The sequence below is a fragment of the Argentina silus genome (assembly GCF_951799395.1).
Source record: "Argentina silus genome assembly, chromosome: 2".
Lineage (NCBI taxonomy): Eukaryota > Metazoa > Chordata > Actinopteri > Argentiniformes > Argentinidae > Argentina > Argentina silus.
Genome location: NC_139656.1, coordinates 14682629 through 14709382, shown reverse-complemented (window position 1 = coordinate 14709382; position 26754 = coordinate 14682629). Strand labels below are relative to the sequence as shown.

The 26754-nt window shown below is 40.9% G+C and overlaps 1 protein-coding gene across 1 annotated transcript; it reads right to left on the bottom strand.

The window, feature by feature from the left end:
- Positions 1-19947: 19947 nt before the first annotated feature.
- Positions 19948-21816, bottom strand: calca (calcitonin/calcitonin-related polypeptide, alpha; the record flags this gene model as incomplete). The annotated part of the gene is made up of 3 exons (XM_083665559.1): positions 21728-21816; positions 20900-21034; positions 19948-20146 (listed from the first exon to the last, which is right to left on the bottom strand). The coding sequence occupies exons 1-3, from the start codon at positions 21811-21813 to the stop codon at positions 19948-19950; spliced, it is 420 nt and encodes a 139-aa protein (XP_083521685.1). The 5' UTR covers positions 21814-21816.
- Positions 21817-26754: the final 4938 nt, after the last annotated feature.

The following is a 26754-nucleotide window of genomic DNA, read 5'->3' as shown; positions in this document are numbered from 1 at the left end:
TTAACACCATCCTGTTTTAACCACATGGTGGCAATGCAGCATAGAGCTTGACAGAGTGAGATAGAGGTTTCAAACTGTATCTGTACTGTAGGCTTTCCATTGGGCTTCTGAAAATGAGACTCAACAAACAGAGCGGATGCGCCTTTAAGAGTTTAGCAATTCAAAGACCTTCCTGCATATGCTATCAAATACAATGTACTGTATGTACAGCACTCTACTGTAAGGTAGGTAATACCACTGGTATCTAGTGAACAAACATTGAGCAAGCACTTGGGAGAGAACCAAAAGAAGCATTTGTGATATGAATGTGTCATTAATGTGCACATTTCATACGTATCATAGTATATAATATATAGTGGTTTCTATGTCTAGGGACATTAAATATGGGACATTCAGGGACATTAAATATGTATTCTATTCTGTTCTTCATGCTTGTTAGCTTGAGTGAAAGTTGCACAAAGTGATTATACATACTGTAGAGCACACATCTATTTATTATCTGTATTATGAGGTACCTCGTAACATTGTCAGGTAATCATCCTATACCTGTTATATTAGGTAGAGAAATAACATAATTTTCAGATGACTAGAGTGCTATAGTGAGTGTACTGTCACTGTAGCCATCATCATTGGCAGGGTGGCCCTGTGTCATGTCATTTCAGGTGAGACATCCATGTGTCGCCATTGATAATGTCAGCTGTCTGTATCGTCATGTATGACGCACAACGTGTGGGTCATCGCCCAAGTCTCGCCCTCCCATGGGAGACGCTTGACCACAACTAACCTCACAAATTCTCTCTATTTAACTTCTCTATCCGTCCAATTAATTCCTTTAAACCCGAGACGGTAAATTTAAGAACACTTCGTTAAGAGTATATAAGCTGAAGTAAAGATGTATTGAAAGAGATTGAATATTTCCCAAATTAGATTTTACCACACCTCATTTCATCCCCCACTCTCTTGCTAAACTGTCTTCATCCGATCCGTCCGATCAATTCTTCTAACCACACGATGTCAACTGAACAGCACTTTGGTAGCATAAATAGTCTGAACTAAGGATGTTATTGGAAGGGATTGAATATATCCCAGATCTCTGGACCTCCTGTTATCCAGCGTGTGATGAAGCGGTGGTTGTGACAGACGCTTCTCCCCAGACACAGAGACACACACGGCCAGGCGGCTCAGACAGATCCTATGGGGGCTCTGAACAAGCTGGAAAACCAACAGTCACCTCCTTCATTATGAATGTTTGGTGCCTTTACACACGGCTACTCTCTCACTGCGACATCTCCTCAGAGGCCTCGGAGAAACCCAACCAACCAGGACAGCCATTTTGTGTGTTGACATAAGTTTGTGGAGAATAATAAATGTTTCATAAGAACATGGATTGAAGATAATCAATAAGTTGATATGTAGATCAGATAACATTTCCTTCTCTATTTAGTAGCCGTTGATACGGTATGCCAGTGCTCAGAAGACACTTGTTTGCTCTACCTCATCATTTCCACAATTCCACTCAACTCCATCAAATTGTTGAATATTTTAAAATAAAATGGTCTATTTCTGTTTTTGCATGTCAAACACAAAAAGAAAACATCATGCTGAAGGAGGTGGAGGAAAGCTAAAACAAACGTTGAAATATGTGTCTAGTGACATCCTCACATACAAGTAGGGAACGTGTTCTCGGCAGAGCAGAATTACTCCTAACATGAGGAAACTGCTGCCATTATCATGATAAGGCCCCATTATCCAGCTGACTGGACACACACAATGATATTGGGCTTTCTGAAGAGGCAGTGACTGCATAATGGTCTTCCTCGACAGAGTATTTTACCCACTAATCCTGCTCCGCTCACTGGAGAGCTCTCAACACTCTCACAGGTAGAGTGGAGTCCTGATTAGTCGTCATAGCCAGCCCCTAAAACAACCTCTCCCATTTAGAGAGTTCATTGATGTGCAGGATACATGTACCTCTCATTTTTAATCAATTTTGCTATACCAATGCTATAGATGTGATTGAATAACTTTGATTAAACATCATTTACTTTATTTTAGAGTAATAATATTGAAAGTGATGGCAGCGAGAAGTAACCACAATCTGTCAAATACACAAGGTTTTATTATTTATTTCATCATGTACACAAGCATGAGGGTCTATATATTTTGTTTCGCAAGCCTTTATCCATTAATTCAATTTACAGTAGAGAGACAGAAAGCTCTTCTGGCGGTGGTACAGGGGGTATTATTTCATATTGAGTGCTGGTATTTCTGTCTCAGTGTAAGAGAGGATGAATAATGTATGTGGATAGTCTCTTTTCATTACCTTGACTTGAGTGACATGCTCAGGATGGTCTTGACATGTGTATGTTCAGCAGAGCGAGTGGAGGGGTGTACAGAGACACTGGGTTCCACACATCCTCATGTAGAAACTACTGTATAGATTTGTACGGAAAGACAAAAACATAAGTCAAATTGTATATCATATTACTGTATTATGCATAGTGGTGTGAAGGTTATTGCTCAGCAGGTCAGATGTGCTATTGCTCCTCCATACAGTCCTTTTCCCTATAGGAGTAATAACTGGCAGATATGCTCATGACTTTCATGAGAGGTCTTATCTTTAAATTGAATATTTGTCAAACAAGTATTCACACTCCTGTCCGAATGTTTCACCCATGAAAGCAAAAATAGTTTTCGATAGTTTTATGATTGTCTATATCTTTGCTGATCATCTGTATTGTTGTATTAAGGAAGGGAACAAGTGAAAGAATCAAGGGGAGGAGATTTAACACATGCCCCGCTGGGACCATATATACTGAAAAATGTATGCACTCACTGCAGTGTAAGTCGCTTTGGGTAAAAGCATCAGCTAAAAGGCATATATTATTATTATTATTATTATATACAGTATTATATATATATATTACATGTGTACGCAACGCGTAGGTCCAACTGAAGATCATCTAGAGTCATGCAGAACACCAAAGAGATGCATCATTCACTGGAACAGAAGTCCTGATTCCAAAAGGTATGAAATGTCAAATGACAGGTAACTCCCCCTTCATAGATGAAACCATGAGAGACCCTGAAGAAGGCAGCTTGTGAATGTTGGAGAAAATGATGGTAAATGAATTATAACATCAGAGTAAGACTGCTTTCTTATTTTCTTTGAATTAGTGCTCGCTAGCCTGCATTGTGTGCATTTCCCTATTTTTTTTTAACACCCCCCTTCACACCACCTTTAGAACAAAACTAAAACCCCGGGACCCGCGATTACATTATGAGATGAGTTGCTTGGACATTGCATTGAAAAAGGCTGTTCGTATCATAAGTTCTCTTATTACTGAATATTTCTCAAAGCGGTTTGGCATGTCGACTCGAATGGTGACATACCATAGGCCAATTTTCAGAATCTCCGTTGAGCCGTTTTCATTATAACAGATTGTACGGAAATTTAGGATTTTTTATAGGCCCCTACAAAATGTGGTAGTAACATAAAGCAGTGCACTGAAATGTCTAGAAGTTTGAATGTGCAGCGGTGCAGTCCATATTTAGCAATTTCTCCTTCCCATGTTACGTCAATGGAAAAATATATCATACCCTGTGAAATCTTTACCTTTTGTCACATTACACCCTAATCTAACTTTTTTGAACTGTATGTACACAATATAACCCTCATCATCAAAGTGAAAATAAAAATGTTACAAATTCTGGACAATTATTAAAAATTAATTAGTGAAATACCTGGTTTGGTTAAGTGATCAGCCCCTTAGAGTATACCATTATAAACTTGCTCAGGTGCAACCAATCAACTTCCAGATCAAACACCAGGCTAATTGCCCCCCACCTGACATCAATTGTAGTGGTTTTGATTACTTTAGAATAAAACCAGCTGTGCATGGTTCTGCAAAGAATTCACCATGGTTGGAAAAGTACTTTCAAAAGGCCTCCGGGATAAAGTTGTAGGAAGGCACAAGTTAGGTGAAGGCTACAAAAAGATTTCGAAGGCTTTAGCTATCCCTCTGAGTACCGTTCAGAGCATCATTAAGAAGTGGCAGGCGTATGGCACCACCAACACCTTGCCTAGATCAGGGCGTCCGTACAAACTGGATGACCGAGCCAGGATGACATTGATCAGAGAAGCTACCAAGAGGCCAAAGGCAACTTTGAAGGACTTAAGTCTTTATGGCTGGGACTGGTCTGTCTGTGCATGTGACAACAATCTCACAAGTTTTACACAAAGCTGGCCTGTATGGCAGGGTAGCAAGAAAGAAGCCTTTTCTGAAAAAGTGCCACAGTCAGTCTCGTTTGGGCTATGCAAAAACACACCTGGAAGACTCTGTTGCCATGTGGAAAAAGGTTTTATGGTCAGACAAGACAAAGATTGAACTTTTTGGACTGAACTCCAAGCGCTATGTTTGGTGAAAACACACCATACCTACTGTGAAGCATGGTGGTGGCAATATTATGTTGTGGGGATGTTTCTCTTCAGCGGGGACTGGGCAATTGGTCAGGATTGAAGGGAAAATGGATGTTGCCAAGTACACCCAAATTCTTGAGGACAACCTGCGTCCCTCTGCTAGACAGCTGAAGATGGGCAGGTCATTCACCTTCCAACACTACAACGATCCTAAACATACCGCCAAAAGAAGAACGCAGTGGCTTAAGAATAGAAAGGTGAATGTCCTTGAGTGGCCAAGTCAGAGCCCTGACTTAAATCCGATAGAAAATCTGTGGATGGACTTGAAGAGAGCAGTCCATCGCCGCTCACCACGGAATTTGACTGAACTCGAACAATTCTGCAAGGAAGAATGGGCAAATATTCTCCAATCTACATGGACTGCGGAATCACCATCCTGTTCTGTCTGAGCACTAGGCCGTTAACAACACTCAGATCCGCTCTGACAGGATAGAACTGTGGGCAGCTGCCTTTGCACCAGCCATCTCGGAGGTTGGTCATTACTGCCTGCAGCGTTGCATCCTTCGCCGTTTCCTGCACGATTCTCTGCAACATGATGTCAGACACAGGAAGAGAAGATGTCACCATGTCAACATGCACTGCCACATCGTCCGACGTGGGGGTGACCTGTGTTCCTGTGCTGGGAAGAGGTGCCCTAGACAAAGCATCAGCAAGCACAATGTATTTCCCTGGTGTGTATATCAGCTCAAAGTCATACCTCAGAAGCTTCATCATCATGCGCTGAATTCTGGGAGACATGTCATTCAGGTTCTTTTTTATGATTGAAATCAGCGGTTTGTGATCAGTCTCCGCTGTAAAAGTAGGTAGACCATAGACATAACTGTGAAACTTTCCACACCCATACACTAGCCCCAGAGACTCCTTCTCAATCTGAGCATAACGTTTCTCTGTCTCTGTCATGGATCTCGAGGCATATGCCACCGGCTGCCATTCATCTCCTACAGCCTGCAGTAGCACAGCACCCAATCCATCTTTTGAGGTATCTGTGGAGATCTTTGTTCTTCGAGATGAATCAAAGAATGTAAGGACTGGCTCAGTAGACAAAGTCCGCTTCAGTCGTCCCCATTCCCCATCATGTTTCTCAGTCCATTCAAACACTGTGTTGTGTCGCAACAGCTCTCTGAGGCATGCAGTCTTGGAGGACAGATTTGGAATGAACTTGCCCAGGAAGTTTATCATCCCCATGGCTCGCAGGACTCCCTTCTCATCAGTGGGTCGAGGCATCTCCTGTATGGCTTGCACTTTAGAGCCATCTGGCTCCACGCCCTCTCCTGATAGCTTGTCGCCCAAAAATATGATCTCTCTGACACCAAACTGGCATTTGTCTTTATTGAGCTTGAGCCCACTCTCTTGGATTCTCTGTAAGAGTTTTGTGAGTCTCTTGTCATGTTGCTGATGTGTGCTTCCCCATACCACAATGTCATCTGTGTACACTCTTGTGCCTTCTAGACCTTCTATTATTGTTTCCATCGCTCTGTGGAAGATCTCAGGTGCTGAAATGATGCCGAACAGGAGTCTGCGAAAACAGTAGCTCCCAAAGGGTGTATTAAAGGTGCAGTACTTGCTGCTCTCAGCATCGAGCTTTAGCTGCCAAAACCCCTGTGAAGCATTGAGTTTACTGAAAAACTTTGCACCAGCCATCTCACTGGTGATCTCTTCCCTCTTTGGAATCTGATAATGTTCTCTTTTTATGTTTTCATTAAGATCCTTAGGATCCAGGCAGACTCTTAACTCACCATTTGCTTTCTTTACACAGGTGATGGAGTTAACCCAGTCCGTCGGTTGTTCAACCCGTTCAATGACCCCCAGCCGTGTCATCCTGTCCAGCTCCTTCTTCAGGCTGGCACGAAGTGGCGTTGGCACTCTCCTTGGGGCGTGCACCACAGGCTTGGCGTCACTTTTCAGTTGGATTTTGTAGGTGAACGGTAGTGTTCCATGTCCTTTAAAGATATCTGGAAAACTATGTACAATGTCACTTTCCCCTTTGCATTGTGTGTCCAGTGTTACATTTTCACTGTTGATCTGATAAATCCTTTTGACCAATCCCAGGTCCTCACACGCTTTATCTCCTAGAAGTGATTGTCCATTAGGAACCACCACAAACAGCACATTGTGCAGCTTTCCTTTCACAGTCACTTTCAGTCTGCACGCTCCTTTCGTTTCTATGGGCAGTTTATTATATGCTCTAAGTGGAACTGTGTTTCATCTTCATCTGTTCAGGCTTCTCACTTAGTGCTTTGACATCATTTATGTTTATTAAATTGGCCTTTGCCCCTGTGTTAAGCTGTAATGGAACCAGTGTCCCATTGACCACAAGTGGTGCAATCCATTTGTCTGTATCCTTTGTACACTCAGTTCGACCAGTGTCTGCAATCTCCGTGGGATGCACATTTTCTTCTTCCTCCCTGGACACCATACTGATGAAGAATGAATCACTGGGGTCATCACTGTCACCTGTGTCATTAACTGTGTGTACCTTGTGTGCCTTCTTTGTATCTTTGGAGAAACACATTTTCGCATAATGGTGTTGTCCCTTGCATTTTGAACATGTTTTTCCATAAGCAGGACACTGCCTTGGTTTATGCTCATCACCACACCGCTTGCAACTGAACACGTCATTATCCTTGTATTTGAACCTGGCAGGGTGCTTTCCTCTTACTGAAAAGGCATCCACTGCCTCGCCAACGTGACTGGCTGCTCCATGTGCGTTTTCGTCAAACGTCTTCACATGCTGCCTCGCTAGCTCACTAGCCTGGCATATCTTTACTGCTGCTACCAATGTGAGTTCCATTTCCCTCTAGCTTTTCCCTAATCTTTTTGTCATTAATTCCAAAGACTATCTGGTCACGAATCATAGAGTCTCTAAGTTCAGTAAAATTGCATGATTTAGCTTTTATCTTGAGGTCTGTGAGGAAACTATCAGATGACTCCCCTTGATGCTGCATACGCATGCAAAATACATATCGTTCATAGGTTTCATTTTTCTTCGACATGCAGTGCTCGTCGAATTTCTTTAAGACCTCTTCAAAATTATCTTTGTCCTCTACCTGAGCGAACACAAAAGTGTTGAAGACTTCTAGCGCTTCGGTGCCGGCAATGGTGAGCAGCATGGCTATTTTCCTGTCATCATGCCGTCTTTCCACTCCAACCGCTGCAATATACAGCAGAAATCGCTGTTTGAAAGTCCTCCAATTAGCATCCACGTTTCCCGTCAAACTCAACGGACCTGGTGGTTTCATAGCATCCATTTCTTAAATTTACTGTGTCCCTTCTGGCGCTTGACAAAGAATACCCGTGTCCTGGTACCATGTAATGTTTCTTCTTGTAGCACAAATAAGACTTCGTAAAGTTGTATCTTTATGCTAGCAGTGCTACCTCTTTATTTTCCTCTGCTCACCAAGCAGGTACAACTATAACTGAATTCTATCAGCAGGTGCCCTCACTCTTAATAACTATAGCGACACCTATAGGTCGATGATATGTATAGCCGAGCTATACACATATCATTACACTAATCAAGTCAGCTTTCCTAGCAGTGTTCGTAACATTTGTACACGTAAAACATGGTTGATTTAATACCCTACACAACTTCCATGAGGTTATCCCAGTGATTGATACATATATAATTCAAAGCCTTTTTCAAAAGTTTACTTTAAAGGTTTGAAACATGAGTAGAACATGGTCTTGATGAAAAAAAACTAAACTATGCCCAATATGAAATTCTTGGAAGAAATCTACTTTCAGAGTAGACTGTAGCAAGTGTTGTGTAACCTAAACCTACAAATGAACATCTTTACTTTGCAATACAAATGGCAATGTTACCTTTAGAGTGCATAACCTATACAGTATCAACCAAATGCAAACCTACTGGGCCTTACAAAGTAGTCAAGTATTTTAAGAACAGAAAAAGACAGTCACATATACAATAAATATGCACATGGTTAACATGAAGTCACAGGGTAATAAGAATAAAATACATATATATGGAAGACAAAAATAGATCAATTATCATTCTATAGAGGACATTGGACATAAGTTTTGGCATACAGTACATCACCCGTATACTTCTAATGATCAGATAAACATTAGCACTACAGTATCCTTGCTTGCTGTATTATAAAGAAGTAAAGCAAGGTTGTCATTACCGATTGAGCCCTATTCACAGCCAGTCCCTCCCAGTGCAGGGCAAGGCAAGCAGTGCTGCTTGTGTATCGGATGACATTGACCAAGACTGGATGTGTGTGGGCTTAATGATGGTACAGGATGACTCTTATCAATTGTGTAGGGGGGAAACAGCTCTACTAATGGATGTTTACTGTTGACCTGCACCTTCTTACAATATCTATGGAGCCTCGTCTATGGAGCATGGATAGAGATCCAGTCATACAGGCCAATGGGAGGCTTACAGCAGCCTGATAGAGGTGAGCTGGGGGAGAGTTTTACTTACTAAATAATCAGTCTATGAGCAGGAACTGGGCTAAATGCCACTGTCATAGACTCATCATTTGAAAAGTAGTTTTAACATTAATCCCTTTTGTAATCATGTTATCTAGCCATTGTAGGGACATTCATGTTAGACATCAGGGCTGAGACAGAAGATCATGTAAATTCTATTGGGAACTGCTGTATTACTTGTGGTGATAAATGGTGTTTCTTCCAATCATTAGTTCTGGCAAGTGAACAGCATCAGTGCCACTGAAAAAATGAGAGCACTTTTTTTATGACAATTAAACCAGGAAACAGCCCATGACATTTGTTAATTACGTCCAATGGTAATGTTCTTCCAACCCTGGTGCTCTAGAATACACTGGCACAACATCACCCTGTGGATGAATAGAACAACATTTTTTGAAACAGTTGAAGGAGATATGAAATCTACACTGTGTTCTGTGTCATAGAGGGGAGAGAGAGTTGGTATTGTGGAATACTCTGTGTCGTATATTATAACCATTTCTAGTCTGTTTCATATGTCACATGCTGTATGTATTATAGATGAAATGTGTCAATGTGTCAAAGCTTGCTTTTCCTGGCTTGCTTATTTCAGCTGGCAGTTTGAGACCTGGGTAATGTGCAATGCATGTCTTTTTTGGTGTGTGAAAGATTGATGATAGAAAGGTTTTCCTTAAACTAGAGAGCTGGGGGTGGGAATACTTACAACAAGCATCCTCGTTGTTTTTTTATTGGATGACATAGCAACATTGTTATATTGTTGGTCCAAATAGTGACACCCACTTCAGGAGTCAGGCAACTCACAACCAACAATTCTTAAAACTTTTTTGGCATTCAAATACCATGTAATCGTTTCCAGACAATAATTGTTGAAATGTTATCAGTGAACTTTTTCAAAGGTTAGAAAATATTTAGTTTACTGTCCACTCAATATTTGCACTCAATATAATTGTCTGGTGGGAGATGTATTGACAATTTTATTTGTCTATCATTTACATCTCCTCCTGGCCTCCTTCATTTCAACAACCATTATTATCACAAGTAAAGCCATGCAAATGTAATGACAATTTTAGAGCACACCATTACAATTATTCTTGGGGCTATGGATATGATCTTTGTTAGTAATGAATTGAAGCATTATTTAATTGGTTTGTAAAATACATGTTTTGTGGCTAATACGGACCATTAATGCTTGAATTCTGAATGAGATTATCCAATCCCGTTAGCAAACATTTGAAAAAAAAAATCAATTTTGAGCTATAAAGTCTTGTGTTAAGGTCATGTTCTTCACACAACAGTGGTTCCTCCTACTCAGAGTGAATTTGATCAGGGTATGGATAGTATATTCTCTTCTATTTCATGCCTTATTGGGAGCAGAATTTGAATTGTTGTAGGATGGACAAACTATGACTCATTGCAATTTAATGGTTCAAGAGTTCAGAGTGTCTTCTTAGATCAGCCAATGGGCTCTCTTTGCACAAGCTAGCGAACCTGCTTCGTGGTTCATTTATTCCTGCACAGCAATGAGAGGAGAGAAATCCCTGAAAGCATGTCACAGCAGCACGGACTGACTGTTGTAGCTACAGTACATTGTAATACAAACCTTTAACAATATTGCTGAAATAAAGGATAAGTATGAAGCATGGATGGGGTCCTGGTAACAGAGTAGGCTCCTGTCAGCTGATGGCATAGCCTACAGTATGAGTAATATTTGGCATGCCTTTAATGGATTTGGTCCATTTGATTTTATCAATCAATAGAAAAGGAGACAATACTAATCTTTCAAGTTGGTGTGGTTTACCCCAAGCTGCTAATATCAAGAACCATATGATTGCATGGAAACTTGACAGTAAGTCAAATCGCTAACAATAGTGATTGGTACAGTGGTACATTAATAACGTAAATCATTTGTATTCAATAAACATTCCTCCTACTTATATCCAATACCCTGAATATAACAACAGGTTTGAACTTCATATCAATACTACTGTAATAAACAATGCTTGGCTGTACAAGTGTACAGTCAGGTGCCACAGAGTGTCTTTATAGTACTTTATATCTTTAGAGAGAAAATAATCATAACAATTTAACGCTCTAGTTGTGTTTCTGCTGATATCCAGTAATATGTGAACATGGACATGTTTAAATGAAACACCATTTTATCATAAACAGTGGGTGTTCAGCTGAATATATAATTAAAAAACAATCTAATTGTATGCACTGGACCATTTTAATTCTACAGTGTAAGTTGTCACCCTTTTAACATTGAAGAAATATTAATACATTTGAGGCAATAGTTTCCAGGCTTTAATGAGGCCCAGTTATTTCATTCACAGTAATGTTGTAAACCTATCATTCGCCAGCTGCGTAAAGTTTGGTGTCTGGGGAAACAAGAATGTTTGGTTCGATGGCAACAACACTGAGCCCCCCATTAAGGCTCTCCCTGCTCGCGAGGAAAGTGTGCTAACGATCAACACGGCTGATATGAGGAAGGCTTTCAAGTGTGTCAACACCCGCAAAGCAGTCAGACCAGACAGCATCCCGGGCCGTGTTCTCAGAGCATGCGCCGACCAGCTGACAGATGTCTTCACGAACATATTCAATTTATCCTTGTCCCAGTCTGTAATCTCCACCTGTTTTAAGGTGACCACAATCATCCCAGTTCCCAAGAAGACCAAGGTAACCTGCCTCAATGACTACTGCCCCGTTGCACTCGCGTTTGTCATCATGAAGTGTCTTGAGAGGTTTGTTAAGTCCCACATTAACTTCTCATTACCTGCCACTCTGGACCCACACAGTTTGCATACCGCCCCAATAGATCCAAAGATGACGCCATCGCTTTCGCCCTGCATACTGCCCTATCCCACCTGGACAAGAAGGACACCTACGTGAGAATGTTGTTCATTGATTAGAGTTCAGCGTTCAACACCATTGTCCATGCTCGTCACTAAGCTCAGGAACCTGGGTCTCAACACCTCCCTAAGTAACTGGATCCTGGGCTTTCTGACAGGTTGACCCCAGATGGTGATGGTAGGCAGCATCACCTCCTCCTCTTTGACTCTTAACACGGGAGCTCCCCAGGGCTGTGTGCTCAGTCCTCTGCTGTACTCCCTGTTCAACCAAGACTGTGTAGCCACGCACAACTCGCACAACTTCATGTTTGCTGATGACACCACTGTGGTTTTGGCCTGATCACTAAAAACGACGAGTCTACAGGGATGAGGCGGATTGGTGCCAGGATAACAACCTCTCTGTGAATATCAGCAAAAATAAGGAACTGATCGTGGACTTCAGGACTACATTGGAAGGACTGAAGTGGAGAGAGTCAACAGCTTCAAGTTCCTTGGTGTACATAGCACTAAGGACATAACATGGTCCCGCACCAACAGGTTCCGGAGCAGTTCCCCCAACTGTCACTACCTCAGCCCCCCCCCTACCTGTTTATTGTCATTCTACAAAGACATTGCACATATGCACTCACACACTTACTCATTGTGAGTATTGTCGCTGCTATCCTGTGTCACTTTACATTTTATGCTATTGCCATTACTATTATTATTATTATTATTATTATTATTATTATTATAATGTTATTTTTATAGTCCATTATTTGGCTTTATGTGAAAAAAATATGCCATTGATGCTTGGTCTTTTGGGTGAGCTACAGTATGTCCATACAAGTTTAACCTTTCTTTTTTTTTACAAACATTTTCCTACACCATTTAAGGAGTGTTCAACTGACACACCACACAATTTGCACCATACTGTATATCATTGAAACAGCTCCTGTTTTTGTAGCCAGCCAGACAGCGATGTTTCATCTGGTTTCAGGCCAAAGTGTCCATTTCATTTTCTCTAAACACGGGTTACAGAAACCAACATTAAAAATGTATCCTTTTTTTTCCCCAAACTGCCCTCTGTCTCATTCAGGAAGAGAGGCTGGCTTATATTCACGTTTATATATTCTGCTTCTGACCTCGTTAGGAGATGTGTGTCACATTTTCCCTCAATCACTGCAATTGGCTTTAACAGCTTCAGCCAATCAATAGAGACATTATAGGAGGATTACCTGTATTACAGAGCAGAGGGAAGCAAGCCCTGTTAAATACTACAGTAACTACACAGTCATCTTGACAGGCCTCAGCTTCCCTTTCCCTGGAGTTTCTGGAGTTTCCAATACTGTCATTTTCAGTACTTCCAATCCTGAAATGGCATTGTTTATATGAGGGCTAAACTGAGGGTTTATATCCATTTTCTTGATATCATCGTGTTTATACATTAAGAATAGAAAGCAAATGATGATTTATCTAATTAGATGATTTTCTTTTACATGACAAAATATGGTTTTAACAGGTGTGGCAGAGGAGATTACAGTACGAGCAGTGGTTTGGCACAGGAGGGTAGGGTCATCTATCAAGCCCAGGATAACATGATAACACAATTATCAGCCAGTCCTCCTCACCTCACTGCTAACTCAAACACAGCATCAACATCTGCAAGGCACAGGTCCTCTGATCTGCACCACCAAATACAAACACATTCTGCCATTGTGCACTTCCACAGGACAGAAGTGCACTTTTGACCATTAATTTCTCTTCTTCTCATTACTGATGTCATACTGATGTCTGAGTCAATATCATAAGACCACATTTCCCCATATGTTACTCTTACAGAATATTACAGATAACTGGAGCAATATAGATATTACATAACCTAAAGTGTGTTTGCTGTGAGCAATAAAAAAGTATGGTATTTGCTTTCAAGGGGGAAGGTACAGTAATAGAATGAAAATGTCTGGTGTTTTTTTGCTTGTTCTCAGCACTGAGCTATGATGCTTCTTCTCTTAGCTAAGTACCAGAGAGAGAGATATCAGACTGGCTCATTCATCCAGAGAGGAATAAGCACTGAATGTATAGCACCATACTGAATGTATAGCACCATACTGAATGTATAGCACCATACTGAATGTATAGCACCATACTGTAGCAACCCTGTACAGGTCAAATTCACACACATGTTACTGAATGTTTATATAGTCATCTTAAGAGTAGTTCAAATTCTGAAATGTGTAATTATTATCCCTCAGTAGGATTGTGTATTTTCATTCCATATTTTTTAACAGCATTTAACAGTGCCAGGAGAGTTATACAGTACAGTCTTTCACCTCATCTTCACTGCAACACAATGTTGCAAGTGATATTTTGCATTGTATTAATAAGCTGCAGGAACTGTATCCAGCCAGCCAGAAGAATAATATTAGTTATCTACTAATTAATTGGCTGGCTGCCACTCAGTGACTCCACATTTTTAAAAGAAAAAAACACAGCTTGATGCTCCTAAGTGCTCGCAACTTAATTCAGCATTCTTTACTGATGGATCCAGTTAAGACGTTTCCCGTTTTAAACTCTGAGGCATAGAGGTGGAGACTTATTGTAATCCATTTAGCTAATGACATCCTGTGAGTAAGAAATTACAGCATTGCTGTTTACAGTAAATGGAGCAAATAGCACATACTGTAAGGATTTTTTACAAGCTGCTTTTCATGAAACTGGGCTTTGCATCTCACTGAGCAATTATGAGATGTTATGAATTGTTTTCACACTCCTTTTAAGAGAAACAGGAGAGAATAACCTACCTACCTTTATCTGGAGATATATATGTTGTGTGTGATACTACGTAATATGTCTGTACTCCAGGCATCCTTACCTCAAGTAACCTGCTATCATCCATACATAACATAGCCCCTATTCACTTCAAAACAATTTTAAATCTTCAAAGTCAATCAAATCAAATCTAAGTTCAAGAGAAAATGTTCTGTTCTACCATTCTTTCATGTTTGCTCACTGTCTTGTTAACATTTTACACTCTAATGTGGTCTATTTACTGAAGTAGTTCAATCCTAAAATGGAAAGTGCCATGGTCTCAGATCCTATAGCCTCAAATGAGGTCAGAATCAGGATGGAGATGATATTCTGTCCTTGTTTGTGTAATGAGGGATGACAGCCGACTCTCGCAGTGTGTCCACAGTCACGGAAAGGTCTCTACCTGGGTGTAAGGTGTGTATATCAGACTGTCAGAGACAGCTTTCTGCCTGTCTAAAATCATCATCACCATCCTTATCTCTCCTCTAACCTCACAGTGACAGAAGCATCCTCACACAGAATACCCGGCTAACCTGTCCGACTCTTATGTCTCCCTGAATGCACAAAGGCACCAGACCTTGACATGAATATCCTTGTTGAGTCTTCACCGATAACTCTCAAGAAAGTTGCAGTAAAAAAATGTTTTTTTGTGCCCATCTCACTCTCTTGTGAGTCAATGCCTCAGTGACAAGACCAATGCTAAAGCAGGATTCTCTACAAACGATATGCATCTTGAACTAGCTGTCACAGTTAACATTGTCATAGCTCTGTTATGTTGTTGTATTTGCGTGGTGAAAATATCCAGGTGACACTTCTGTGTATCCGTCATTATATAATTGCACAATAATGAATAATGCACATCTTCACTATATATTAAAAAAAAGTAAGAACATTCTGTTGACGTTTGTTCCAGGTTGTGCTGTTGAATCATGTATGACACCAAGAGTTGTTGTTATTCCTTAGTGAACATCATGGATTGATGTAGCACCTGTGTCATGCAGTATTATATTTTTTGCCGCCCACCTCCAATACAAAACCTGGGTTGTCAAAATGATGCTATGGTGGGACAAACATAGGCATCAATTGTCTGAGACAACACAGTTAGATGGAAGGGGTTCCCGCATAGAGAAGGCCTACATGGAATCCAGAACATGCACTCAGAGACTTTGCAGACACTTTGCAGAGATGTTGCAGAGAAGTTAACACTTCTCATGAATCCTTTTTGTAGATGCTATGTAAAGATGACCCTTGAGAAAGAAACTGATGAGAAAACAGTATCATGTCAATAGTATAGACATGCAGGGGAATTCAGACCTGAAACACTTAAGGCCTGTTGGTCATCAGGTTTTTATCCTATCACACTGGAAGCATAGTTGGTAAAGCAGCTGGTGTGAACATTGCAACATCATAGACTGATGGAGGGATGGACAGAGGGAGGAATGGACAGAGGGCAGGATAGAGGGAGGGAGGGGAGAGGGAGGGAAAGAGGGAATAGGACAGACTGAGCAGAGTCATATGATATGAGTCACTACTATGAGAGCAGGCAGGGTTAATTAACTAAGCCTCTGGCTGAATAGGATACATTTCACCACCAGTGTTAAAACATGGTATAAGGCTCCAGTACGTTGTAGGATGGTTTTAGATGAAACGTGTGATGGTAGGTGTTACAATATTGCAAACAGCCTTTTCTCACTGTTATGAGAATTAAAAGATGGCAACTGCCACTGCAAATGACTCTACAGCAATCTGATGTTGATTCTTCGTTGAATATCCATAGTTTTATCAATATACATACTTACTACACAATAACAGTACTGTAGACCCCATTCAACCATTTTTCCACACTACAATATCCAATGGATATATTTAGAGCTGATAAACTTGTTATTGTTACTATAATTCAATTCATTCAGTGGTGTAAGTAAAAGAGAACAATTAGCACCCCTCCCCAGGGGGTAGAATGAATTGATACTTCTGAAAACCAACCGGAGCCCCCGTTCCCAGAAGAGGAAATAGAAATGAGAGGTCAAAGTAGTGGGAGAACAAGCTTGTCAATTAGGGAAGACAAGCAGGCGTGAAGCACTGAGTCTGTTTCACAGAGGCCCTGGAGAATACACAGGCCTTAACAATGCACAGAGGACCCAATAATGCAATAACATATGGGCCGTGTGAGTCGTCTGTAATCTGCTGACGAGAGGGCAGGATAACTGTCAGCCCTTTTATGGAAGAAGGTCTTGTACATAGAAAACACTGTCTCTCAAAGATAACAGACATCTCTAAGGAGTAGGCTCTGTTATTGATGATGATACAGTAAGAAACCTTTGTATTGTATCCATGGATTTCACTCAAAAGCTTTTAATTGCTTTTATGCTATCCATACTTCCCACATCCATACTTCCTACATTTGTACAGATATAAGTAGAAGAAAGCAGCATTGTTTATGCATGGTAATGAAGATAAAACAACACAATTGTTATCACAGGCAATAGCTGAGCTGGGTGACATCTGAGTAAGCCCTCTGTGGTGGAGTGTCTTAGAGAGGCTGTGAGGGTGCTTGATTAAATGGGGCAGTGCAGAGCTAATGGAGATGCTGTCTAAATCACTCTGTCTGGCAGGGATGGGCAGGGATGGGCTGGGCTGGGCCGGAGCCACAGAAATACAAGGGAAATTCTGTATAACATCCTCTTTGCTACAGACTAATGCAAAATAACACAAATATTTTACTGGAGGATGTACTGCACTGTAAATCACATAATGTTAATCTCAACGCAATGTATAAGTCTTGTCTGTTTTGTGTAAAGATATCAGTAAAAGGGATGGTTGTTCATTGATGTTCTTGATTGTGTCTCAATCAATCAATTGTACAGTTACACTAATAGGAATGTACAACACTGTCTCTGACCACATGGACAATGTCAACTGATCAGTTATGTATCCCCTCTCCTGTTCGTGTGTTTGAGTGCTGGCCCTGGCTTACCTCCCTACTATTGTAGGTGCCTATCACAGAGAACTCTGCATAGCCAATTTAGTTGTTCCATTGCCTCTGGTAACTGGGATTGCATACAGTATGTGTGTAACCTTGATGTTTTTTTTTGGAGCGGTCACTTTATTCTCAATCATTAGGTTAGTAATGTTCTTATTCATTTCTGATCAGGATATTGCATAACAGAACCTTAAGTCTTCTCTATAGAGAGAGAGTGTACAAATCAAATTGTCTCAATAACCTCTAAACGTTTTGGGATTCGGAGGAGTAAGAATGATGTGGTGTCTAAAATGTCCACTTAAATGATGCCGGAATAAGCTAAACCCTTCCCTAAAGTATATGTGGAGAAGTGCATGCTGATTGTATTTTGATTATTAGGGCAAGTTTAATTAAAGAACTATGTACTGTACTGTACTGTATCCCTATATATTATCTAATGGAGATACACACTGTATATTATGGTGTAGTACATGATGGTTTGCAAGGTACAGGATGTGTTGCATTTAGTAAAACTGTCTTCATTTTGTAGACCATTGCTGAATAAAACAAGTACCCCGACCCATATGTATCTAAAATACATTTTAATCTTGCTTCAATGCACAATCATTACAATACTTAGACTCTTTGATATTTCACCTCTCACTCTTTAAACATACTGTACAATCATGAAATGTAAAGAAGTGTTTTACATCAAGGCACAAGACACAGCCATGGTCAGGGAAGCTGGTGGGGGCGGAGCTTGAATGTGGTCTCCTCCACGCCACCTCGGTGTGCTGCCGACACAAGAGAAAGGGACACGGATAAAACTGGACATGTACGTGAGCTCTAGGCCAGGAGAGTGGACAGAACCAACATTGCCTTTCTCATTCCACAAGTGGCTTATACAGGAAAATGACTATATTCTTCCCATTATCTGGTGATATACAGTACATAACAGAAGTTCTTTATTTTTTGTTGTTGTTTTCTAGGTATCTTCTCATGGTCATAGAGCAAAAAATGAATATTTGTAACATAAAGAGACGGTAGGTATGCAAGAATCAGTCCTGTAGTTTTGAAGGCTGTTTTTTTGATGGCGAAGAGTTGTGGTTTCCAGGTATCTTTAGGTGGATCAGGAAGATGTTGTGTTGTCTCGCTGGAAGGACTCATACTCTGCAGGGAAAGAGAGGGGAGGGGAGAAAAAAATGGTTAACCTCCTCTCTCCTTTTATCAGGTTGTATCTGTCTAACCTGTATTCATCCGAAATGGCAGAAACCAAATGTGAGGGAAGACAGCTATGAAGAGACTATCTGAAGAGCACTGATGTGGAATAGATGTGGAAGGACAGGGACTTAGGAAAGAGCATTAGAGAGAGAGAGGAAAATAAAATGGAAGACAGAGGCTGACAGTCTGTAGAGACTCAACAAAAGAGTTGTGAAATGTTTGCGTGTGTGTGTGTGTGTGTGTGTGTGTGTGTGTGTGTTTGTGTGTGTGTGTGTGGAATAATGTCCTACCATATCCCTGAAGCCTGATCAGACACATTCACATGGGGCTGTCTCTCCTCCGTCGGCCGAACGCCTGGGCGCCCACATTGGTGGGGACGAAGTTGCTCTTGCCCATGCCACCTGACCTGTTCAGGAAGTCTGCCAGACGGTGGGTGACACACGTGGCTGTGTTGCACGCACGCTTCTGTGCTGTGACGCTGCTTTGAGGAGGACAGAGGAGAGGTCACACATACTGCTCATGAATTCAGAATCAAAGATAATTAATCATTATTGAGGGATAAGGATAATGAGGGACATTTGAATACAACAAATTAATATTTAATCTTAACATAGGATGAAGGGATTAGACATTTAGAGATCTCTACACAACAATATTCAGTTAGTTAATGAGATGTTTATATAACTTACCTCAATTGTATTGTGAATTTACATTATAAAACAAATACTTTGGGACTGTGACAATATTGTTCATATGTTCACTGTTCTTTTTTTACTTTTTCAAAATAAGAAGGTAAATATGTTCTGGTATAAAAATAAGTTTATTAAACAATAAACGTAGTCACACATGAAAGAAGCATTGATTATTGATTTGTTTAACTATGCCTATATCCTTGCTGTTTGTGAGTGTTATTTTTTCTGTATAAATGGATGCAATATCATACACCTCTGGAGCTAGAGAAGAGAAACTTTGTTTTTACTTTATAATTCAAAATGATTAAACTTTGCCTTGAACTTAAATCTAATTCTCTGTCAAAACAAAGGAAAATGAAAGCAGGGATACTGCAATCAAGGTCTCTTCGAAGTCAGTCAAGTCAAGCAAGCAAGATCCACATGCATCAGCAATCTCAAGTCGGAATGGGACGGGGGAGGGGTTCATTGGGAGGTGGGCATTCATTGGGAGGGGGGGGGGGCTCAGATTCTATCGAACGAGTCCCCGTAGCTTGCATAGCGGTTGCTCTCGGGCAGTAGCAGCAGGCTGCGTCTCTTGCCAGGCGTGCCCGCTCCCACGTTGGTGCGGGGGTACGACTGTAGCTTGTGAAGCTCCTGCGACAATTTGCCCAGCACACAGGTGCTGAGGTTGGAGCAGCGCTTGGACATGGGTCTATCCAGGCTGTTAGGGAAACACACACACACACACACACACACATGCAGAAACAGGCTCATAACCATGCAGGTGCAGCCTAGCATTATCTTATCCACATGCTCTTGACACTGGGCCCTACCCTCATGCATTTAAGAAGATTCTAACATATATATTATGTAAAAATAACATTTTAAAGCCATGCTATATGCCCAACTTAGGCACTTGAAAAGGTTTCACAGCTATATTTACCTGGATAACAAAACTATAATATAGTAAATCAATAGAATAAAAACAGCATCAACTACTTAATAGACATGCCTGGATTCTAGTCCACCTCTTTCTAAGTTCTTAATTACATTACAACTAAAAGCACTGCTGCTGTCATGCACCCCATTCCTCTTGCTTTAATGCACATCATGCATCGTTCCATTCCTGGGGCTTATTCAACCTTTTGCATTCCATTGCAGGCATTATAAATTATCATTGCTTAAATGATGAATAACTTAATTCCATGCATAAAAGTTAGTTAGATTATGACAGAGAATAGATTTGCATAAAACACGTTCTTAACCTCTGTGTCCTGGATTAACACTCACACTGGAGCTACTGGTGGCAGCTAAGGACTGTTCAAGTCAATCAACAAGAATGTTGGGGTTACATGATTTCTTAAATGATAGGCAAATAAACAAGTACAGTAGTCCATTACAATGTTTACCTTGTAATGCTGGAGAAAATAATTATTAATATGAATGAATGATCTGATCATGAGGAGAACTGTACCTATTTCCATCATTGGCTTGTTGCTCTAGTTCCTCTGAAGTCATCTGCACAAACTCCTTGACGATGGCATTGAGTAGCCTCCGGGCTTCATAGTCCGTTAGTGTGACTCGGTCTGATATGGACTCCAAACCAGTTCTGGAAACACACATCGTCGATTAGGTTGATAAACTGGCACCGCACCAACACTGGGTTAAAAATAGTATGGCACTGTGTAACTTTGCTCAAGCTAAAAGCCATTGCCTCATGCTTTGAGGGATACAAGCCAAACTCAAAACAATCTGCTAAAAGTGTTCCTTTTAAAATCTGACAGGTAGCCAAGTTGAGCTTTATGACAGAATCAATAGTGTAGTAAGACCGGTGATCAAGGTTCTCTCTCTCTCTAGAAGGAATACCATTTGGAAATATTATGCATGTGCAATGTGATCATCTTAACACATTCCTATCTCATTGAGTTGGATCCCTTCCAGCTGGATGAAACTCATTAGTAAGTATACATTTGGATGGTTGAATGATTAGGATATTGTCATCAAATTGCATTAGATTATTGGGGAAAATAATGTAGCCAAATCACAAAATTCTGTAATCACAAAATTCTATTGTGTCTGAAAACTAGATCATCTAAATTATACATAGGATGGCCACTAAAATATCTATTTGATAAATAAGAACAATTACCAATTAAATAAAGCAATTACTCATCCACTGATGAAATTATCCAAATGGATCCGTCTACAGTTTCCTTACATTATGCCGTTTGTCGTATTCTAAATATCCATTTTGGTGTCTGACTAGACACAGCTGTGTATGAAACATGCGTGTAAACCTCACCTGGCGGGCGCTGCTTGTGAGCTGTGCATCTGACATATGACCAGGGTATAGGCAACGAGGAGAGCAGAGAGCTTCAGCACGACCATGGTCCCCTGTGGTAAACACAGAACATCCACAACTTGGCTTGAAAAGCTTGTACAATATACTTCCAAATGCTTGTCAGAGAGTGTAGAACAAACATTTAATCTTCAGAAACATGTACATTTTCTTATCCCTTTATATCAATCTTTGTCTGAGGCCCGTACTGTTTGTTCTCTCCATCCAGCTGTTTTCAGTTCTATGACAACCACTGTCTTTCTTTCCCCACCCAGGTTCCTCAGTGCTCTCCTGTGAGTGGAGCTCTTTATCCCTCCCTCTCCCTCTATCTGTCCCATTCCTGTCTCCCTCTCTGTGGTGGCAGCATACCCCTAACAAGCCACACCAGCTCCTCCAACCAGCGTGAGCTCAATGCTACCCTCTCAGGGAGGAGAGGAGCTGGGCATGGAGACGCAGACGTTGTGGGGAGGAAGAGGCATTAGTGATATTATCTAGATTAGAAGCTCCTGCCAGCATCTCCCACATGAGCCTATATGCATTAGTGGAATGAGCTGCAGTCTCTCTCTGCCCTCTCACTAAGTGGACAGAATCACCACATCTACCCTTGAAAAGCCATCTAACCGGCATCTCCCCCATTGCAACACATAGAGGGTCTGCAACCTAGGTAAAGTTAATGCCATCATATTCTATTCCACGATCATCACTGCACCACACTGCAGAAACAGCACTATCTGATTGCCACAAAAATGACAGCATGCCAACCTAATGCATCATGTACACAGAAAAGCACTTGAAATTCTCCACTTACGGTGAGTAGTAGATCTTCTGGTGGACGAAGATGAAATGAGTTGGTTACTTCAAGTTTTGAACCAACTTGTGAATCTGTTGCACTCTGCTACAATGGTCAGTCTTATATATCTACCACTTGGGTTGCTGTATTGACTGTGTAGGTGTTTAATGATATCCCTTTAACCAATCAGGGTGGTCAGCTCCATCTGCTAGCCAATCAGGTACTCTCCATCGGTTACGACAAACCAGTAAAGGACATAGTACTCAAATGACGTCATTGTACACTCACAAAAGTGCTCCATTCACAAAAACCTGCCAGTCATTTGCACCATTCGATATCTCACTTTGTAATGAGGTCATTTGCTAAACAGGGAAAAGTCAGACTAGCAGCAGACATTAAAATCATCCTAAAATACCAATGAAAATGTCAAAGATCCCAAAACTGTTGCATTGCCTATGTTTTAGAGGAATCTAAACAGAAAGGCATACAGACTGGATTTGCTGACAGAGCCATCTACTGTGCAGATACATACATTGCAGCTCTTCAACTCCTTTTAAATTGTCAATGTTCTACACCTTTACCATTGTCTGGCAATAACAATTATGTTCTAATAAAGTAACTCTTATTATTTTTTTAATTATGGTATTGTAAGATAATATTGTGTGAGTTAATTATGTGTACTAATTGTGATTAACTTGAAACATGACGCTAATCAGATTGTATTTAATAACTCAAAAATTATGATATATAACTATTGGGGAAATTCAAAGAAGGTACCTAGAGTTGCTATTTGCACAAAGGTTACCCTTGTGTTTTATTTGTTGAAACGATACACTAAATGAATCTAATTCCTCAGTCACTTCTCATATTCTCCCTCATACAGCACAGGTACTGACTCCTCAGTGAGCTAATCTTTTCATGGGAATCGATCCTGTGGTTGACAATCTGCACAGTTCATCAGAGCCAATTACTGAGCTGTTGGTCTCAATGCATCATCTGATTCCCCTTACTTTACATTATTGGGTGAGCTATCATAAAGCATCTTGCCTGAGTCTTCTCCTGCGTCACAGAGGAACCCCATTAGGGTGGATGAGCCTTTTAGTGCTATTGAACAGAGTGCAGGGCCTATGACGGAACCACTAAATCAAGGGAATTGGACAGAGCCGAGGTCCACCCCCCAGCGCTCCGGCAGCCGTCGGAAACAGGGTGTGTGTAGGCGAAGAGGCGAGCCTGACTATAATAAATGGTCACAGGGCCTGGCTGTATACAGGCAAAGATACAGCCCAGCCATAGATCTGTGAATGGTCTCATTCTGTACCTCAAGTTTGTGTCCCCTGTTTAAAACTTTCCAGTCGATACAGTAACCTTTCAGATCTGTTCTCGTTCCAGCGTCTCACGGTGGATCAACCTAGTGTGAGATATATCAGGAGACAGATAATCATTGTCATATCTGAGCAGAGAGGGGGGGTGGGGGCATGTGACATAATGTGCGGTACTGTAAGCGTATATGGGATTGGGGTAGATATCTATTAAAGAAGTAAAGGGTATAATAAAGAAAATATATTCCTGACAGACAAATGAGGGTCATACATTGGTATTGGAATACAATACCTTTCCCAGAATCTCATGTGAAGCTAATAATAATGCCATTCCATGCGTATAGGCCTTCATGATTGTATTTCTTTCCGAAAAGGAGAGAATTTTCCTGAATGTTGAAGTACATGGAATAAACACCCAGGAGTGTACACACAACACTCTCTCATCAGATGTGCTCCATTACTGTCAAACAGAGGGTTTGAACACTTGGAGGCAGTGGTGACACAGGGATTACCTGGGCTCTTGACCTGACTTTCAAGGCTTCCATGGGGGAATAGGATGTTATATATGATCCACTCTGATGCAACTTCGCCTCAGCAGGAAACAGGAAAGTTTGCACTACAATGTACAATTTCCTGGGACATGAGGAAATGAGATCTCATCAGACGTGTGTTTGATCCAACTGCAGTTCAGCCACTACCCTCACTCACCCCCCTCATCTCTCTCTGAACACTTCAGTTTACTCTGTCTACTCTTCATGGCATAAGTAGGAGAAACAGTTGTACAGAGTCAGTAGGTGCACAAGTGTAAGTGTGGTGAGGAGCCTACTGTATACTGTATGTGGCCCGGCAATTGTCATTGCGTGTGGGTTATAGTCAGTGGGGGGCCCCTTGTAGTCAGTGAGGGGCCCCTTGTAGTTGAGGGCCTGTTTCATTTAGACCTGTGAAAAATAGCTCAATCCCCCTCTGCTCCTGATTGAAGTGAAGTGCAATAATCAAAACAATTCCCCTGAAAATCCTCTGAAAATAACACATAAAAGAAATGTGTACAAAAACTAGTATTGCCCAGGCCTACCAGCTAAATACAAATCCTCTATAAATGTTTGCCAGTAATTTTATCATAAAGCTTAATTGTGATGTCATGATGTTCTGTATCAGTGGTCAGTCCGAGGGATAAAATCGGATTAATTTTCTAAATGGGTTAGATAGAGGTGACTATTCCATACCAGTCTTCATCCATCCATCAACTCTGCCCAAAACTAACACAACTGAAAATAATGCAACATCAGGGATAAAAAAAAAAAAAAAACTTAATTCAATTACATCTTTGATTGATGAGTAAAAAGCTTCCCCAATAGTTTTTTTCTCTATCTGGAGAGCTGGCAGGAAGCAGAGAAGCCGTTTGCGTGAATGTCCTCATTAAGTGGCAATACAAATCCAAATGATTGGGAGAAGTCCAGGGAGGCCAGTTTGTTGCATGTAAATAAACCCTCTCTGCTAGCCTCCTCAGCAGGAAGGAATGGCAGGATACACCACCATCTCTACTAATGAGAAGCTTAAATCATGATTGACTGGGTGTACTGCAGAGCTTACTGAGGAGGACACACACTCAATGTCCAAACACAACCATTTAAGACAGATTCTAATGAATAAATGTGTGGTCAGTTCATACATTGATTATTATTGACTGACAATTTGAATGTAAGTTTAAATGGTTCTTGCTAATTAATGGTCTCTTCTGTTTCAATTAATTCCACAAATAGAGACAGCAAGAGCACAATGGTGAGCCAAACCAGGTCACGACACAAAGAAGAGAGACCATGCAGCACATGGATGAGATAGGAGAGGGCAATTCAACTAAGAAGGTCAAGAACCTCTACATTTTATAGTGACTGTCAAAATGCCCTGTTAACAATGAAAATGATCCTAGTCCAACTGATCCATTCCTGTTGTCTTATCAGACAGTGACTACAGCAGTGGGTCCTGACTGTGGCTGGCTATTCTACCTCAGTCTCTGGGGAGTGTAATTGTGTACACTTCCTTCAGAACATTACAGGCTATACCATGACAGTGGCTTTAGGGAGGTTTCCACTCTTATACCCAGCAGAGCAGACCTTCAGACAACATCTGCTCCACCTCTACTGCCACCTTCAGGCTTTATTGGTAGACTGCAGAAGGTATTTGTGGTATTTCACTGATGCCTGAGTAGGCTATTTCAACTTTTAGCCTATGCTATGTCAATGACTTCAACACCCTAATGTAAAAGTAACCATATGGGGACCTAGATACACCAGGTTCACTATCAGGGCTGATCATATGATCTCAGGTCTCTTAAAAGTCTATGGCCTTAGCAAGGTTCCTGCATGCCTGGATGCAATCAGGAGGTAGAATTAAATCACTATACACCACAGGATTATATTCCAATGAGGGACTGAGGGAAGACAATCACCATGTCCATGACATACAATAAAACATAACAGCAATATCCAAAGGTGGATTTTTATTACATAATATTCTGAGTGTATTGGTTAAAATGTTACAACCTAGACAGACTGTAGATTAGGAATGTAGTGCATGACCTTAACTAACCTTTAACTTGTTCTGGGGTGAAGGGAGCTCCAGCAACTCACTGGGGCAAAGTTGATTTGCTTTAGGCAGAGTAAGACACTCAAACATGTCTCATCTATTGAACTTACTTTGTGTTACATTATGCATTTGAGCTCAACCATTTTTATTTATTTGTTTAATTCTATGCAGTTTCATACGTCATCTTCTTCTTACATTGTTCCCTGACATGTACATGACATGTTAGATATGAACATTATCATGTTTAGTTGCAATAATTGCAATAGCCGCAATTTTAACTATAAAATTATTCCTAGATA